Genomic DNA, 17,813 nt, shown 5'->3' on the forward strand with positions numbered 1-17,813 from the left:
ACCACCCTTCTCTGCCATAAAGAGGGGAAAGAGTGAGTATCTTGTCATGTCGACTCGGCCCATTTCGGTAATGTGACATGATGTCTGTGATACGTCATCGGCATGCAACCAATGATCGAGCTGTGGTTCGTTTCACATGAGCACATGTCATAGCAGCGAGGGCAGGAAGTGTGCCGCTGCGAGGAGTACTTTTCCCCTCGCTCTAGAGTAGCGAGGCGGCTCTTTGTCTTTAGGCTTTCGTTCTGGCAGTACCGCTTCTCTCAGAGTCTCGGGCTCTACAAAACAGCAGAGGGCAGCGCAGAAAAATGAAAATGCAAACTGCACAGCTGAAATTGTATCACGGCAGGGCCAAAAGCGCTGTTTAGGAGGGAAAAGAACCAACCGACGAGCTCAGTGATGCGTAACATTGCCCATGGGCAAGCTTTCGTCAGACTGCGCTTGCGAGGAGGATTGGTCGGGCAAGAGAAACAGGGGAGGGATAGTTTTTATAAATGGTACGAAAATTACAGCGCGGTGCGCACTGTTGTAATATTTGGCAAATGTAATCGCCGCAGTCTACTTGGTGAACTTGTTTGCCTTGGTGAACTTGTTTGGGGCGTGCAAAAAAAAAAAAAAAAAGTCAGAGCCTGCGTATTGGCCTCTAAAGTTTTGAGTGCCAATCAAATAGAATATATTTTGTGTAGTTGTAGAACATTACTGGATATTTTTCTGATACTTCCAAGTGAAATTACAGAAAGAAGGTTTCAAAGGATCTCTCAGTCAATTTTTATAAAATAGGAACATGTAAGTGTTTCTTTTGGCTAGGTTGGTGAAATGCTGAAGGGATGGTGTTTTCTAGTCGTTTTATTGAGGATGAGGCAATGCAGAGACCGAATAGTATTTATTGACATGATTTGGTACAACGAACATGGTGGCACAACACCATGTAAGCCAAAGATGCTATTTCTTCAGCCTTTTCTTCTTCAATTGCTTTGAAAGTACAACTGATGTGGTGGGCAAGGACGTGCTTTCTTCAAGACAGGAGTTCACAATCTACCTCATAGATATAATCTACCTCAGTGTAAGTCGACTCTCGTTAGTTCAAACTCGAAGAGACCTCTGAACTTTGTTTGAATTATTAAGAAGCTTGAGTTATCAGAAACTCCCAGATAGATGACTTTGGGCGAGGCAACACCACACAATATGATTAGGCATTGATTTTATCACATTTAAAAAATTCCTAAATGTTTTTAAGCTCTAACTGCACGCAATGAACAGAAAGAGGAGTAAGGTCCACAAGTTTATTGGCCATTTACTGCTGATCCAACCATTTAATGAATCGCCAACTGCTTCTTTACTATAAGTATGTGCCTTCAGCACAAAGCTCTCGATACCAGTGGAGAAGCATCATGGTTTGCCATGCGTGCGCTTTGATTCAAACACTTGTTTACTAGCGAAGCCTTTTTCCTTGAAGGCCTGAGGTGCTTATTTTTCATTTTTAGGCATTTAAGATTATATATAAGCTTGTAAATTTTTAAATAGTGGTGGGAAAGGAGCAGATATTTTCTGGTATGAAACTGCAAAAAGTATGAATTAACCGAATTATGGAGTTTGATTTACCAGGCTTTTATATACATTTAAAAAATAGAGGGCCAACCAAAATATTTAGTTTTGTTTGAATTAACCGAAAGTTTGAATTATCGAGAGCCTACTGTACTAGAACATACGATATTTCGGATGCTTATGTCATGTAGTGTGTGACTTTTTTAGACTTGCTGCCCAAATTTCAGGTCCGAAATGACATCAGTTGAACCCCCTACTCTGCCGCTTGTATTATCTTCATGTTACAACCAGTGTATTCTTCAGTAAATACATTTGCGACCGTAGCAGAGTTGGACTGGCAGTTTCGTCGCAATATGAGAGTGTGATGGGGTGAAGCATATTGAAAATCTAAAGAGGCCATTGCTATTCAGACTGTAATCTTGAGTCAATGCATTTGCGACCATAGCAAAGTTATGAATGCTGCTTCGCCGCAATGCGAAAGCGCAATGAGGTGAAGATTAAAAAAAATTTGAAGGGGTCATTTTTAATTGAACATTTGACTGTATTTGTCTTTGGGAAGTTCGAATACTCCGAATAGTCAAATTCTAGAGCGACTCGAATCGAATAGCCAACACTATAAGAAAAATATTTGAAACTTTAAATATTTGCATACCCTTAATTGTGAGCACTTGATGTGGTTGTTTAATCCATGGTTTCACTTGTGAAAACGGTGATGTCATTATGGGCCACATTGTTCTGAAGTGTGCCTCGGTGATTCTCAACTCTCGAATAACTGTAAGCCACCAGGCTGGTATAGAATTTGCAACTGCAAGCTTGGCAGTGCGAAAGCTACCGTTGGAGCATCTCCAAGACGAATCAATAATCACGGTTCAAAATAAAAGAATTGTACATGATCGTTACATTATGCTTTCTATGATGGGACTGTTGCACCCAGGGCGATTATCAGACCAATCCAAAATTATAGTGATTGCAATTTATTATTGATGAAGTCTAACCGAAGTAAAATCCTGGAAGATAGAGACTGAAAGTGTATAATGAGCCGAGCCCTACGACAATTTTGACTAGGAAAGATTTCAGGTAAAAAAGAAAAAAAAGCCTCATGGTTACCCGTACACACACCTGTGATCCTATTGTCCCCTCCCCCTTCCAAGTGCTTCAGACACCTTACGTGGTTTCATAGTGCCTACAGCATCAGCCCAGAAATGACTAACCTACAGTGGCATATGACAGTGTTATCGTGCAATACCACCACTTCTGGTGATCTGTGACATCAGGATGACGTCTTCGCATGATTTTTATTCATTTCGTGTTGACATCGATGGTCACTTTTCGCGTCTAACGTGTCATCCAAGGCCAACATGAAGTGATAAAAAAGACTCACGTGATGACAATGTGACATCCGAACACAGTCTCATATCACCTTAAAATTTTGCGCTAGAGGACGTGGACAAGGAAATGGGAACAGGACGCATAATGTGCTGATAACAGCGCGCTAAGCTGTTATGAGAGCTCAACATGGTTCACGTGTGGCACCGTAGTCGTTCGCAAATATGGTGTCCATAACCACTATACCATTAAATAAGAAAAAAACTCGATAAATAAAAAAATACACAGGAGACAGTGGGGCTCGAACCTGGGTCTGCTGCGTGCCAGCCCAGTATTGTACCATTGAGCCACGCCAGTGCTTGGAACTCGTTTCTAAACTGGCCTAAGGCAAGCTGGATGTCGGGAAACAAAATCGCAATAATATCAGTAATAAAGCGTTTTACAACATCAAAGGAACAGCCAGGCATCTCACAATTCGAATTGCATAACGAGTGGGTCATACAATGCTCCAACACACTATAAAACTTGTTCTTGATCACCTATTAACTGTGACGCATGCCCAATTCAGGCATAATTCTCTATTATCGTCAGCCACTGCCGAAAAAATTGCACGAAATTCCTAACAAGTGTGCAGCTTATTTTTATTATTTTGATATAGTGCAGCTTATTTTATTATTTATGATATAGTGGTTACCCAGCAGTGTGCTTGTAGCAGTTACCCGTAGAGTGCTCTAGAAAAGGCTCTGAAAGGCCACTCTTCTAGCTTTCGCTGTGACTGTGCTGCACATTCCACGCAGGGCTGGCATTTTTTTACGGAGCAGCTTCAAGTGCTGTCGTAGCTCCGTCATGTTGCTCGCCATGCAGAAGCAATGGCTTCGACTCTCAGCTGTACCCAAAATTTTTAATATTAATTTGGATTCGTTTCGAATTTTCATGCACGGGCAACGCCGGTTTTTCGCTCACAATCAGCGACGCCGACATAGACACCGGCACCAGAATTTCTGCGAAATCAGTTCAACGCTGTCGTGTTAATAATTGAGAGAGAATTTGATGGTCTGTCTGGCGTGCCACGTTTCATCTTCTCTAGTGAGCCATCCGTACGGAGTGATTGAGTGGCGATTTTCCATGAGACCGCTCTGGTAACATAGCAGGATCGCGCTGGCGAGAACAGGTTTGAATCTAGCCCACGACAGCCAAATTTCAATTGCGGCGATAATTCACGAACACCAGTGGGCTTGGAGGATCTCAAGTGGCCAAAACTAATCCGGGTTCTCCACTATGGTGTGCCTCACCATTAAATCAGTAATATTTTCTGGAGTATTGTACGTCACAACATTATTGAGGCACACCGTAGTGGATGGGCTCCGGAAATGTCCACCACTAAACACTGCTGTCGTGTAGCATTTAGTATCCATAGAAATGCACTCACTGTGGCCGATTGTAGCAGTTTCTTTTGGCACGTAAATCCCCTCAAGTTACTGTTATTTATGCTATGTTTGTTTTCACTATTAAAGCCTGGTGCTCTTTATTAACCGAATTCCACATCAGCGGTGCAGGCAGACATTTGTTTCGTTGAGGGCACATCTCTGATCTGAGTGGGGTCTGGTCAGGCAGTTCTAGTCAAGTTTCATTTTGTGCTCTGTGTTTCATTGCAAAAAATAAATAAAAAATTCTGGGAGCAAGTGTCTGGTGAGCCACCCCCTGGCTACGCCAATGCTCCGCATAATAAAAGTGATTGACAGTTTGTTGAAACAAACGATGGACAACGCAAGGCAAGAACTCATGAACTCGCTCCACGTAGGCAATAGCAGTATACGCTACAAGCAACAGAAACGAAAAAAAGAATGATAATGCAGGCTTTCGAGTCGGACATTTGCCCAGCAGGCCCGTTCAGAGGTGTCCCACTAGCTTCAAGAACAGATACCAATGAGACATCGTACTGTGCATGCACACGGTTGACGAACACAGCATACGAGCAGGGTGACCACACGGTCTATACATTTCTATTGCATGAACAATGCGGGGCTACACATTGGTAATGTTCATATTGTAGCCGTAGTAGCTGTGCTAGCAGGGGTAGCGGAAGTGGACGTAGTGGCCGTAGTGGCCGTAGTAGTGGTTCCGGGAACAAGGGCGTGCCTGGGTTTCTCGGCGTGCGCCTTGCGAGCGAACTCGATGAAAATCTGTTCCAGAGTGTTGTCCGACACGAGCACGTGCTCGAAGGGGAATTCCTTCTCCAGGACGGCCAGCTTCTGGAACAGCGTGCTCCAGGGCAGCTTGCCCTCCATGCGAAACTCGACCACTTTCTGCGACGATGAGAAAGAGGAATGCAAAAGATACAAAGCGTTACTTCAACGTATTTTCATTCTCACTGCTTGTGGAATTCTTTACTAGAGTTATTAACTTTTTCATGTCATCAACTGGAATAACGGTTTTTGTAGGTCAGTTAGAAAGCAATTGGTAAAGGATTGCCCTTCCTCAAGAGCTCACGTTGGGCATCTACGGTTAAAACCTAGTACGTACACACAAGAAAGCGAGGTCGCATGGGAACGAAGAAATTGTTGCTGAAGTGGTCAAGCTGCTTGTACGTTTAGCTGAGGCAGCTTCTTTGACCGTGCAGAGATAAGGCATTTGTTTTAGCCCTGTGTAGCAAATTTGAATTTTGTCTATTCGGTGTTATGCTATCCCGTGAATAACTGTTCACATAACAAATAGAAATAATGGAAATGAAATTAACTAATAATCAAATTATATTCAAATAAATTGGACATTAATTAGTCTTAACTGTATTGTATTAGCAATTTTTTTTCACTCTTTTGGAATATCATGATTATGCACAGCTCGAAAGGTGAAGACCATTTGCTTACATTGAAATCGATTAATTTAGGTCTGAAAGGGTTAAAGGGCCACAATAGGCTCAGACTTTTTTTTTTTTGCACCCTCCAAACAAGCTCATGCATCTTCTGTAAGCCTGACCAACCTCCTTCCACACGCAGGGACGTCAAATCGGCGACGTTGATTTCATTACTCTTTGCTGAGGCCTGGTTTAGACCAATTGACGAGCTGCATGCTGTGTCACGTCGCCGATCGCCGTGTTGACGTCATTGCGCGTGGAAGGAGGTTGGTCATGCACATGAAAAATGCGCGAGCTTTTCCTGCGCGTTTCGAAGCGTGTTAACTGGCCCTTTAAGGCGAAAGCTTCAGATGCCTTCTTAAACGCGAAAGGTGACCATATGGTGTCAGCATGAGTGGTGCTGAAAAAATCGTATGATGACGCCATTTTGTGATGCCATTATGACGGCAGATGACGTGATTAGATGACTTGGTCGCTCGGTCCAGGCTGTGCTGATCGTGGATGCACTGAAAAACAACGAGAAGTGCAGAAGGGGGCCGGGTAGGATCAATACAATTGACTAAAAAGAAAAAAAGGACTGCTTTCATTTTTTAGCTGTCTCAGCGTGAGTGCAAAAGGGCTCGTGTGACTTCCACATATTTTTTCTCAGATGCTATCTCTGGCTTTCTGTATTTTGTGGATTACTTTTGTGATATCTCCGCTTATAGGTAGCAGGCTAGTCACGCTTATTTACCACATTACTGTACACAGCAATGCTGTTAAAACTGGCAGTAAGACGTCCATTAACGAAAACCCCCTGCTGCGCCGCTGCTATAGCAATCACCGCAGCTGTGCTCCTCCTATGCGAAAAATAGCCAAGCTGCCGCTGAGTCGTCGCCATAGCAACCACCACAGTTTCTTACAACGTGGCTCGAGGTCAGCGATTTTAACACAAGTGGCAAGCTTTGCGCGTATTCCGAATCCGCCTATCTCGCCATCTCTTGGCTTCTGCTTCGGCCAAGCACGCTCGATCCAATCGACGCCGGCTTTGAGATTCAACCTTTTCTTATACTCCATTGAAAAAAAGAAAGAAAAGCCTTTTGAGTGTTTTTCCCCCGACTGCTGACGCCACGTTTATGACTATATTAAAAGACGGGTTAACTCTCTTTGGTGCCAAACGTGAGACCACACAACTCAATGAAGAGAGAGAGATATAATTACCTCCAAAAAGGAGTTAACATGTCTTTTTAAAGAGTCATCTACGCTGTCAGTCAGGACTCCCCGAAAGTAGTCAAATGACTTTTTGTTCCTTGTGTGTACAGTTGTCTTCCTCCTTAATGCAGGCCTTAACGTTATACCGGTATGATACGATTGCGCCGAGGCAAAAATACACACCTGTTCCACTGTGTTACGAAGTAAGGGGCTGTTGATTGCTTCTTCAGTATTTTTTTCGCTAAGGTCGTTTTTTATGACCTTCTAGACCGACCTACAAGTTAAAGGCGCTGCACTACACTGCCAATGAAATGTCAGGTCATGGCAAATAGTGGCTATTCTTGCGCATTTCGTCATATGCTGGTACGTTATTTGTTGTATGTCACAAGCCGACTCGTAGGTCATAACTTCGTATGTGAAGCTTTAGATCCGAGTTTATTATTTACCATCTCATGCACATACAGACACACTATTATTCAGACATTATTTTATGGGTCTGCGTGTTGTAAACACAGACACCTAAAATAAAAAGAAAACATGTGGGCTCAGAGGCTTGCTGTAATTACGGCCCTGGCGATAGGATCTCATAACTTTACGTCGGAGCAATTACTCCTACAACTAGTTAAGCGAGACACCATGTTTGAAAAGCAGCACACAGATTCAGCTGAATATCACTACGAGAAAACAGCAAATTTATCTTAAAAGTTCCAGCAGTGTACTATATGGTATGAAAATAGGGCAGAGAAGTGCGACTCCGATAATTACTGTGGCGTACGAATTCGAATAACAAACTAGTAGCTCGCGCACACGCTGCATGAAGTCTAAGAAGAATGGCTATTTGGGCTAGTTGGTTTGAATTCATGGTAATAAGGGCTGCAGCGCGAGCACGAAGGTGCTAGAAGAAACAGACGAAAGGCGAGGCATGGAAACCAAAGAGAACAACACGAGCGCTGACTACCAACTGAATATGTGCTGCGAATAATAAAATTCAGTTGGTAGTCAGCGCTCGTGTTGTCCGCTTTGGTTTCCGTGCCTCGCCTTTCGTCTGTTTCTTCTAGCACGTTCGTGCTCGCGCTGCAGCCTTTATTACCATGAAGTTTAAGCGTAGCCAAAACTTCATTTCAGGTAAGGGGGGAGTGTTGACCATTCATCATGCATTTTCACTCGTGTATTTTTGTGTGTGTGGTATATACATGCATGCAAAACTGAAGAATTTTAAGGGTCGGGAGTTTGGACCTTTGGAGAAGCGCTATTGGTTACGCTAGTGGTAATAGTGTCCCGATGGGATGGCAGGTTTGCCGAGTACGTTTTGTACATACACAAGACGCTGTTTTTCGAGATAGACCCTAGGACCGTTTTTATATCCTTTTTCGATGCTCGTTTCCTCTTTGCATGTGTGTGCACCTGCCAAGCAATCCTGATCTTCTTCACTCTGAACAGAGCCCTCTTGAACGTTATGACCGTTCCTTGCCAATGTCACTGTGTATACTACTTACAAGATGTCCACATCACGACATTCTACGGCATCCTATATTCCAAATGCCGCTGGCATTGAAAGTTTAAGCTTCCCTTCAATATCTACAAGTTTAAAGAAACAAGTCTCTTGCACACCTAAATGCTCTGCGCTCCATACCATCCCAGGCAGTGTTGCTTTGTGCTGTAGATATTACTGAACGACTGCTAAGTAAACTGTTGGCTAAGTAAACATTTTATTAACGACGTGGTATTCGCTCATTGCAACAGCATCATATTAATTCAAGCACTGTATAATGTTTCTGCCTTTACTATTACTTTTTGTCAGTGGCGGGCACTACAAGAGTGCGTACTCAAAATGACATGGTGTTGAGTGTTTCAAAGATGATCGGGTCTTGACCCATTTCGCCAGGAGATCATTAGCGAGGATTTGTGCTCCAGGTCTTCTGTTATGGTGGTGCGGCGCGAATCAGATCAAAAGACACAAACAACTTCTGGAAGCGTTCATGCTAGTTGTGGATGTGTCTCGTCCTGCTTCGCGCAGCATCGCGTGAATAAATCAAGACATTGAAGGATTGCTGTGCAACAAACTGACAAAAAAGAAACAAACCAGAGAATGCCGTTAAAGAACAAACACTCATGGTGTCTCTACATTCTTACGCTTGCAATGCCGTATATATTTCATAGTTAAACGAGTTGACCACTCACACGGCGCACGTCGACAACCGTGACTCCCGGGAGGGAATGGCGCACGCCCCTTGCGAGCTGCTCGACGGCGGGCCACGTGTCTTCCTCGAGTGTGAAGAGCAGCTTGTACCCTTTGCCGAACCTGTCCTTGATGTGCTGCAGCGTTCCGAGGCATACCATCTCCCCATCGACCATGATGCATATGCGGTCGCAGGAGAGCTCGCACTCCTCCATGCTGCGCGTAACGGTAAAGATTAGTCGATAATTTAGAATTATGTTCGCCTGAGCTCGTTGGTTGCACATAGCATGGGGTTTCAGCCAACTATACTTGGACGAGGACAGAAAAGGAGACGACACAACGCTACGACTAGGAACTGAACGTTTATTGAAACTTGCCTTGAATTTTTATAGCATTTGGTTGCGAATGCAGTGCTCAATAATTCCCAGATTGCTTGTTCATGCGCATCGATCTTTTTTTATTTTTTTGTTAGTAGTATGGAAGGTGCGCTGATGCATGATTGCCCACTATCCTTGACGGTCATGGCTTCCGAAATTTTGCGTGTTAGCTTGTCTTTGGTTCATTTGATCTGGATGTCTTGTTTGACTGTGCACTTACATTGGTTGGTAAATGTAAGCTGGCTATTATAGTGTGCCTGCTCTACTTAACAAAACTCTCACTATATAGACAAATTCATAGGCACGCGCCAAGTTCTCTGTCGCGCGGAGTGAGCCACTTTTCAGCACAGCAATCCCCTCCGCCCCTCCCCACAATTTCGTTGGACATGTCTGAAAGAGAACAAACTTCAAAATAGGTGCAAAAATGAAGGTAAAGGGATGAAGCGCTTCTTAAAAGGCCACCCTCGGTCCCTTGCTTTTCTGGAGTAAAGATGGGAATGGCTGTTGGTATCTAACAGCACGGGTTCTCGGTCAAAATTACCATTAAAGACTGGCATGGCCACAACTCTGCCTCTTAAATAATGGCGATACAGATCCCCTTAAGTAAATGTATGGGGCACACTTCGTTTTCGTCTTCGATGATTTTAAACAGAACGCCTCATCTCCCACCCCCTTCGGCCTCCTCTGTGCGCACATTTATGGACACCTCTGCATAAACCTACCACAGCACACAGACTATAGGACTGAACGAAGAGCCACAGACATCACAAATGCATGTGATGTTTGATAGAGCCTGGACTGTGTCCTTCTCCCTTTAGTATTTTTTTGTGCTTTGTTCAAGATAAAGCATTACCATAGAGGAAGAAAGAAAAAACTAGGACGTATGCATAATATAGCGCCGCTTGATTCCGCTAGTCTTGGCAAGCCAGCCTCCTCTGACGTTGCCCCTCTCGCTCCCTGGTGCCCTGTGTGCAGTGCCTCGGGTGCAACTTCTAAAACTGTCCTGAAAAGTAAAAGTGACGTATCTTTCAGAGATCATTATATTATCTTCGGAGATTTCCTTGAAGGTGCTGCTCTTCAAGAGACAGTTAATGCGCACATTGAAGACAATTTATATGTGGCAGTTCAGGACTTGGCACTACGAGTAACCCACATTTATCTCAGAGTGTAGCTGACTATGCTGATTTATGAAGCTGTCTCGATGTGTCCGAAAAATCACGCTAGGGCCTGACGGAGACGAGTCGTTCGTCGGCCTAATATCACAAGAAGTGGCGTGCAGCGCGAGGCCGTCGACATCCGCGAATAACGATGCCGTTCTTTGAGTAGCGCGTGCCGATATGCATACCTCTGCGAGGTGAGCACTATCGTGGTCTCGGTCTTGTTCCTCAGTGGATTGAGGGCTTCGTGAATTCGCGTCCTGGCCAGCACGTCGACGCCGGCGTACGGTTCGTCCAGGAGCACTAGGCCAGGGAGGCCGATCAGGGCCACGGCCATGGACAGCTTGCGCCTATTGCCTCCGCTGACAAATCAATCAATCATTCAATCAGCCGTTTGAGAAGCATGTCCAAACGTCACGAACCATTGTAGTGACTAAATAGTACGAGTATCAAAAGCAGAAACGCTTCCCGCAATCCTGGAGCTTTTGTAACAATGTGAGTCAGATGAGTACGTCTCACCTCTCGTTATCTGCGACCTATTTAAACCTGTCAAAAATTATGTGTAACCTTAAGCGGCATAACCCATTGCCGTAAATCATGGGCGGGCCTCAGGGGGTTCCAGACCCCCCTTGTGCTCAGGCTTGGGGGGGGGGGGGGCACTTCTTGCAGGTGCCCCGCTTCCTTGAGATTAAGCTTTATCACATTATATGTTTGAGCTAATTGACAGCTAAACATAGAGCAATAAACTTTTTTAAAGGTTGATTATTTTTTATTTAATGTGTACTCGTGTTCAATACCCGTTAGCTGTGTGGGACTATGGAAATCGCTCGGTCGGTTCGGAGAAGACCGGCTAGAACAGTGCAATACTCGAGCTTGTACCCCAGGCTCGTTTTCTGAATTTTATTTCAAAGCATGATCTAATTCTTACGTAAGTAAAAATACGAACTATAATAAATAAAAACGAAATGACCGCCATGGTTTGATGTGGGTCTCCCCTTGGGATATTTCTGTATTTACGGCTCCGATTTCAACAGAAGGCAAACGCGCGTGGTGGAGACAGGAAGCTAGGTGAGCGGATAATATTAAGATGTTCCCGGGAGTAATGTGGCCACAGCAAGCAGAGGGCCTATTTAACTAGAGAAACGTCATAGTTGCCGTTGCCTTGCCGTGCAACGTTGTTGCGGTGGGCATAAGCTGCCGCCGCCGCCGCTGCTGCTGATGATGATCATGGCGATTTAAACTATGCGCGCAATCATGCGTATAAGCAGTATACGAGGTTGGCTAACCTGTAGTGCATGCACTTCTTTCCCGCCTGATCGCTGAGGTCTGTTACGTAGAGGACGTAATCCACCGCTCCGGGAAGGACGTGCTCGGGCACGCCGCGAAGGCGACCGTACAAATACAGCGTCTCGTACGCGTTCAGCTGGTTCAACAGAGCACCGCCCTGAGGGCAGTAGCCCAGCCTCGATTGCCACTGTGTCAGACAAAAAAAAAAAGAAGAAAAGAATCGCGCAAGTCATTTCGCGGTCAGCATTGTTTTGCATGATCGTCTTCGTACGCAACTTCATTACCGCTATAACCACATGTTATACAATGATGGTTTACCGAACTTCGCGGAATAGCGGGCTTACCTGGATAGCGATATCAAAGTGAGCATGCGCAGTAGCGTATATACGTGACTCGTACGCTCACCGTATGCACGCTATTTTTTTAGATTTAACGTTAGCGTGGTTTACGTAGTGTACTTAAAACATGTTGGTGGTTTCGGACGCCCTCTTCGAGGTGATTTTGGCGTAGTTGTTAAAAGATTCACTTCGTTCGCAGCAAACGACTGTTAAAATGGCCTCGCTCGCCTGCAGTTAGCTTCGATGGCCAAGTACCAAGGATAAGTTAGCGTAGTTTTTGAAATAGCTTCCAATTTCGAACGTATCTTGGTTTAACTAGAAGATCGATGCAAACAAATCGGCAACATCAATTTTCTTGCGTTTGGTGCGTAGTTCATATTTACCTTTATTATTACTAAAAAAAAGCTTGTAACATTGCTTGGCGCGGTGACATTCTTGTTTTATTTTTTTTCCACCGTTCTTTATCTTATTCACCATCCGCCAGGTGGCCGAGGCACGTAATGCACGTAAACGCTATCGCGGTTTCCAACGAACATTTGCGGCACAGTATAACGCTATTCCCTTAATCCCCGCTATCACGCTAACGATAAACTATAACTGTCTATTGTATCTTCAGGAACTAGTAGACCGATGCGTTTCAGCAATCTTTCTTTCCTAGTATATCAAGGAACTGATGAAATTGAACCATGGTAAAGGACATTGGGTGGCTGTTGGGTTCTCAAGCCCCACTGGTGTCAGCGTCTCGTCGGGCATGACCGCTGAGTGCTCCGTAACACTCCAGACGTTCCTTAGCCAACCTTTCCACTGCTCGTCACTTGCCGTTCAGGGTGTGAGGAGCGAATCGCAATTACGAGGCCATGTAGTTTGCATCTATACGTTACGTGTACTACGCCGCGGACGAGTTTCTCCATGTAGTGCAGTGTGTTCTTGATTCATTTCATAAGGAAGCTACTAGTTGTAGCGCTGAAACAACAAAGAGACAAAAAAATAACAATTAATGGAGAAAGAGACACATGCAATGGCGTGTGTGCTTGCATCTCTCTCGTTCTTCTGTACGGGCGTGCCGATTTCGCGCCGTAAGCATATCAGGCATGCAACAACTACAAGCCTGCATTGCCATTTGTGTTTAAAGGGGCCCTGCAACAGTTTTTGAGCGCGGTCAGAAAACGCTGCCTATCGGTAGTAGAGGTTCCCAAAACACGTGAGCCAAATAATATAGCACAGCTCGTGGCGGCCTGGAATTCACAATAAATTATCAAAGTCAACTGAAAATCGCTTTCTCTTCTCTCGACAAATTAGGTTATATGCCAAAACAAAATCACACGTCAACGACACATGTATCACCCATTGGCTGATTTGAACATGGCGCGCTCGCTCGTTACAGAGATCGCCGCGGGGAGACGTGTGCGCGCGATCGCACTGAAAAAGTCGCGCTTTAGAAAAAAAAAAAAGGTGCTCAAGGTCACGAAGCGCGCGTGACGTTTTTCTGTGGTACTGCCATCCCTCCCTGCTTAGCTTCCAGCGCTTTTGTCGGGACGAGAGAAGGGAGAATGCAATTGCGGCATGCGACAAATCTTTGCAACTCCACTCGCCCTGGACAGATTCTTAAAATTTTTGCGGCGTTGGATTCGCGGGGCAATAAGCTCGTCCAGTGAATTCATTCCATGATTACATAATAAACTGTTTCAGGGCCCCTTAAACTAACGTGCTTTCGATATGAAGAGAAGGTATCGGTCCACCTGTGTAGACGTCGGTCAGTCTATCTGTGGAGGCGCTGTCCGAAGTTACATCATTCCTGTCCATGAAACCTGCTTGCGTTTCTGTCCGTTGGCTGCCAATGGCATTGATTTTCCTGTTGACGTGTAGAAGCTAAGAAAACGTGGTGCCAGGAAAACCGAATATTCATCTGGCGAGCCTCAGTCTAAGCCAGTTGAATTCTCCGCCTACATTGCTGGCCCCTGGCTATAAAAAACGCGGAATATAGTTTTCATCCACAAGCAAAGTTCGTGGTCAAGCTTCACGAAAGAACGTTCGTAGAAAAGCTTCGTCTTCTCTTCATTTGCTCTCTTCTCTGTCCCTTCCCATTTACCCAGAGACGTTGAGGCCTGCTCCCAATTAGGGTGGTAGAAAATACCTTTCTTCGAAACTCCCATCCTCCTCTGCTTGACCCATCGTGGTGATTTAGCCCTTATGGCTGCTGATCCGAAAGTTGCGGGATGTAATCCCGGCCGCGACGCAAAATGAAGACAAAATGCAAGAGGCTTGTGTGCTTAGATTTAGGATCTCAGTAAAGAGCCTTAAAAGGTCGAATTTAACCCGGAGTCCTCCACAACGCGTCTTCTCGCGTCATATCGTGGTTTAGAGACGCAGAACTCACAACGATTAATAATTATTTACTCTCTCCTCTACTTCTTCCGCTCACCTTCCCGGTGGTCTAGTGGTTATGGGGCTCGACTGCTGACACGCAAGTCGCGGGATCAAATCCTGGCCCTGGTGGCCACATTTTTATGAGCGAAGTTCCTTAGGCTCGCACTTCGCCGTCGAAGCTCCCTGCGCCAGACAAGCGTGCCGAGCCGTGGCCTCCGCGATCGGCTGCCGGCGGCGCGCCGTTGCCGACGGCGCGCCGTTGATTTGCTGCGCGCCGCCGACAGCAAATCGCGGAGGCCACGGCCGAGCAAAACAACAGGGGCGCGCTCCCGGCAGGTGGCTCGCGCTGCACGCTCGCTCGCCCTGTCATTCCCGCCACCGAGTGCAGCAGAGGCTCTCCCCATCCACTTCCAGCAAACACTTTCCCCACCCTACCGCCTTCATGAAAACGAGCAGCGAGATCAGGCGTATAATTGTTTGTCTCCCACTTCTAAGGAGCTTCGCTCATCAGTGTTATTTGTACACGGAACAGCTTTTATTTTTTTTTCATAGAAGCGAAAATGCTTCAGGCCCGTGTGCATAGATTTAAGTGCACGTTAAAGAACCGCAGGTGGTCGAAATTTCGTAGCCCCCCACTACGGCGTCTCCTGTAATCATATACAATTTTGGGATATGTTAAACTCCTGAAATTATTATTATCATCTCACCTTCCGAATGTCGTCCGACAGAACGGCATCCTTCATGAAGGCGTTGCCGTACGTCGCCGGTATGAGACCGGCGAGCATTCGGAAGGTGGTCGTCTTGCCGGCGCCGTTGACGCCAAGCAGACCGAAGCACTCGCCAGGCTTCAGGGCGAACGACAGTCCCCGCACGGCGTGCAGCTGCCCGTACATCTTGTGCAGGCACCGCGCCACGAGCGTGTGCTCAGCGAAGCGTTGCTGTCGGCAGATGAGCTCGACGGCCGCCCTCTCGGCCGCGACGTCCTCGTCCTCCTTGTGACCGGGCCTCATCGCCGGCGGCTCCGTCTTCTGTCTCAGCAGCGGAGGCAGGCCCAGTGCCCGGTAGAGCAGATAGAGGAACACAAGGAAGCCCAGGAGAATCATGGTGAGGACGTCCTGGAGAATCCCGTGGGGCGAAGTTGACAGGGCGTGGAATTCCTGCCATTCGCTGTCAGTTCTGTTCGTCAGCACTGGAACGGAATGACGAGCAAATATAGTATTTCTAAGCAGTGAAGCAGGGCTGCTGTACCAGCGCATACGCACTCACGCACACAGACGCGTATGAATTCTGGCGTTTAAACGGTTTAATTGCACCGTGGAACATGCACAGAGCTGAGAGAAGGGACAACTTAGGAAGAGTTATTAGGAATGTGTTGGCACATGTCAGGGGACAAGATGTCATACAGCCGGAATCGATTTCGGCCAATAAACCCTATAACCCAACCAAGCACGATCTAAACCACTGCGGATTGAGTGTATGGTCTAAGTACTAGCTGCCCATTCAGCTGCGTCATCAAGCACTTGTATTCAGCACTTGTCATCAACCGCCTGTGGCCGTCTTGGCTGTCGTCACCATGTTTTTAAGCTGATGACCATTTCACCAAACAAGATCATTGGTTATAATATACCACAACTTGAGACACGCATGACAACGTAAGTTAAATGTTCCTGTAGGACAGAAGAGAAGAGATCAGAAGAACAAACTGTTCGCCAACTTATTTTACCATAACGTGTGGAATTGTACAGCGGAGAAGAGATAGACTAAGAAACACACATGGACAGCCCTGACTAAATTGAAGGTTTATTGCGTAAAACGCATGCGTGAACGTGTACCGACATACGCAAAGGAAAATAATTATGAACAACAGAAAAAATGCAAGTATGACAATATATTTACTGCCTGTGCGGGACTTTCAGAAATTCGATTGCTTTATTTTTTAAAGAGATGAAAGGCTGGCCGATGCATTTCACTCCATCTTTGTTAATAAGGTATGCCTTTAGGATCAGGTTTTTCTTCATATCACTCGGCCTACCTAGCACTTCTGTGTTGTTGAACCGTGGCTTGCATTGATACTTTGTGCAATGAGCAACCAAGTTTGATAAGATTTTGATAAGCGGGCATTATTTTCGCACTTCCTCTGGTGCAACATTTGGGCATCTTCCATTGTTTTCTTCAGCGCATGCGGGTACACATTCATGCCTGTATCATATGCAATAAACCGTCGGTTGAGAGTAAGCGCTGTTAGTGTGTGCTACTATGTCGGTCGTCCTATATGTTCAGCGCTGTACAATTCCAAACGTTGCGAGTCAAGACCAATCATAGCCTGCCTTTCCGTCCTGTTGTCGGCAATTCTTTTATAACGAATCCGCACCAAATAGCTCAACCTTAATTCTGTCGCTCTGATACTCACCGTCGCAGCAAAACCGCATGGCCGCGCCGAACGCCTTCACCGTGTTGCAGAAATCGAAGTGCTTGTCCAGCAGCTTCTTCCGGCCCCGCAGGTAATCGCATATCGCCACTTCGTACTTGAGATTCACGGCGCGCACTGTGGAAGCCGAGAGTGCGAATGGCGGGAAGAACATGAACGGCACCCGTAGGCTCTGGCCCTCGAAAGCGTCGGACGCGTAGAGAAAGCCGATTATTGTGCCTGGACCTGGAACAATGAAACCCGATTAGCCAAACATGAATGATCAGTCAACGTAACCTTAGTGTTCGCGTCCATTCTGCGAGCCAATCGAAAGATACACTACAAGTCAAAGTTCTGATGGTTTTGGGTGTTGTGTTAAAAGCCTTTACTGTGCGTGTGAGCACTACGCACAGACATGCTGCAAAAATGACTGCAAAAACAGCGAGATGCGTGCGCTATAGCGTCCGTAGACAATCCGAGAGCATGAGGGTCCAACGGAACCGAGTATTTAGAAAGCTTCGTGAAAACCGAGACATGTTCAACGTGACTTAGTGTGCCACGGTATACCAGTGTCCACTATTTCATGTTCTATGTCGATGGACAATCGGCTTGCAAGTGTCTGTACATGCGCATTAGATTACCAATAAACAATAAAAAAGGTAAATGATGACATATCACGGGAAGCGAAGCTCGTGTGACCATGACGTCCAGCTACCCTTATTGATCATGAAGGATCTACATATGACTTGCGCGATTTTTCGTGCGGGTAACGGTATCACCGTATGTTG

At 45.8% G+C, this 17,813-nt stretch overlaps 1 protein-coding gene across 2 annotated transcripts; it reads right to left on the reverse strand.

The window, feature by feature from the left end:
- Positions 1-4,842: 4,842 nt before the first annotated feature.
- Positions 4,843-17,367, reverse strand: LOC142803687 (phospholipid-transporting ATPase ABCA3-like). 2 transcript variants are annotated; one of them, XM_075889268.1, is made up of 6 exons: positions 17,029-17,364; positions 15,326-15,807; positions 11,913-12,100; positions 10,815-10,988; positions 9,095-9,308; positions 4,843-5,174 (listed from the first exon to the last, which is right to left on the reverse strand). In XM_075889268.1, the coding sequence occupies exons 1-6, from the start codon at positions 17,198-17,200 to the stop codon at positions 4,911-4,913; spliced, it is 1,494 nt and encodes a 497-aa protein (XP_075745383.1). In that variant the 5' UTR covers positions 17,201-17,364; the 3' UTR covers positions 4,843-4,910. The 2 variants fall into 2 exon arrangements, with proteins under 2 accessions (XP_075745383.1, XP_075745384.1); XM_075889269.1 differs by lacking the exon at positions 10,815-10,988 and having other exon boundaries at positions 17,029-17,367.
- Between the last annotated feature and the right edge of the window lie 446 nt (positions 17,368-17,813).

Source organism: Rhipicephalus microplus, chromosome 3 (assembly GCF_043290135.1).
Source record: "Rhipicephalus microplus isolate Deutch F79 chromosome 3, USDA_Rmic, whole genome shotgun sequence".
NCBI classification, from domain to species: Eukaryota; Metazoa; Arthropoda; class Arachnida; order Ixodida; family Ixodidae; genus Rhipicephalus; species Rhipicephalus microplus.

Excerpts from the sequence above, each read along its gene's own strand:
- LOC142803687 (XM_075889268.1), bottom strand. The coding sequence starts at position 17,200 with ATGTTCTTCCCGCCATTCGCACTCTCGGCTTCCACAGTGCGCGCCGTG. Across the intron at positions 12,101-15,325 it reads TGTCGGACGACATTCGGAAG|TGGCAATCGAGGCTGGGCTA; the intron begins GTGAGATGATAA and ends TGTCTGACACAG. Across the intron at positions 5,175-9,094 it reads CGGTTGTCGACGTGCGCCGT|AAAGTGGTCGAGTTTCGCAT; the intron begins GTGAGTGGTCAA and ends TCATCGTCGCAG.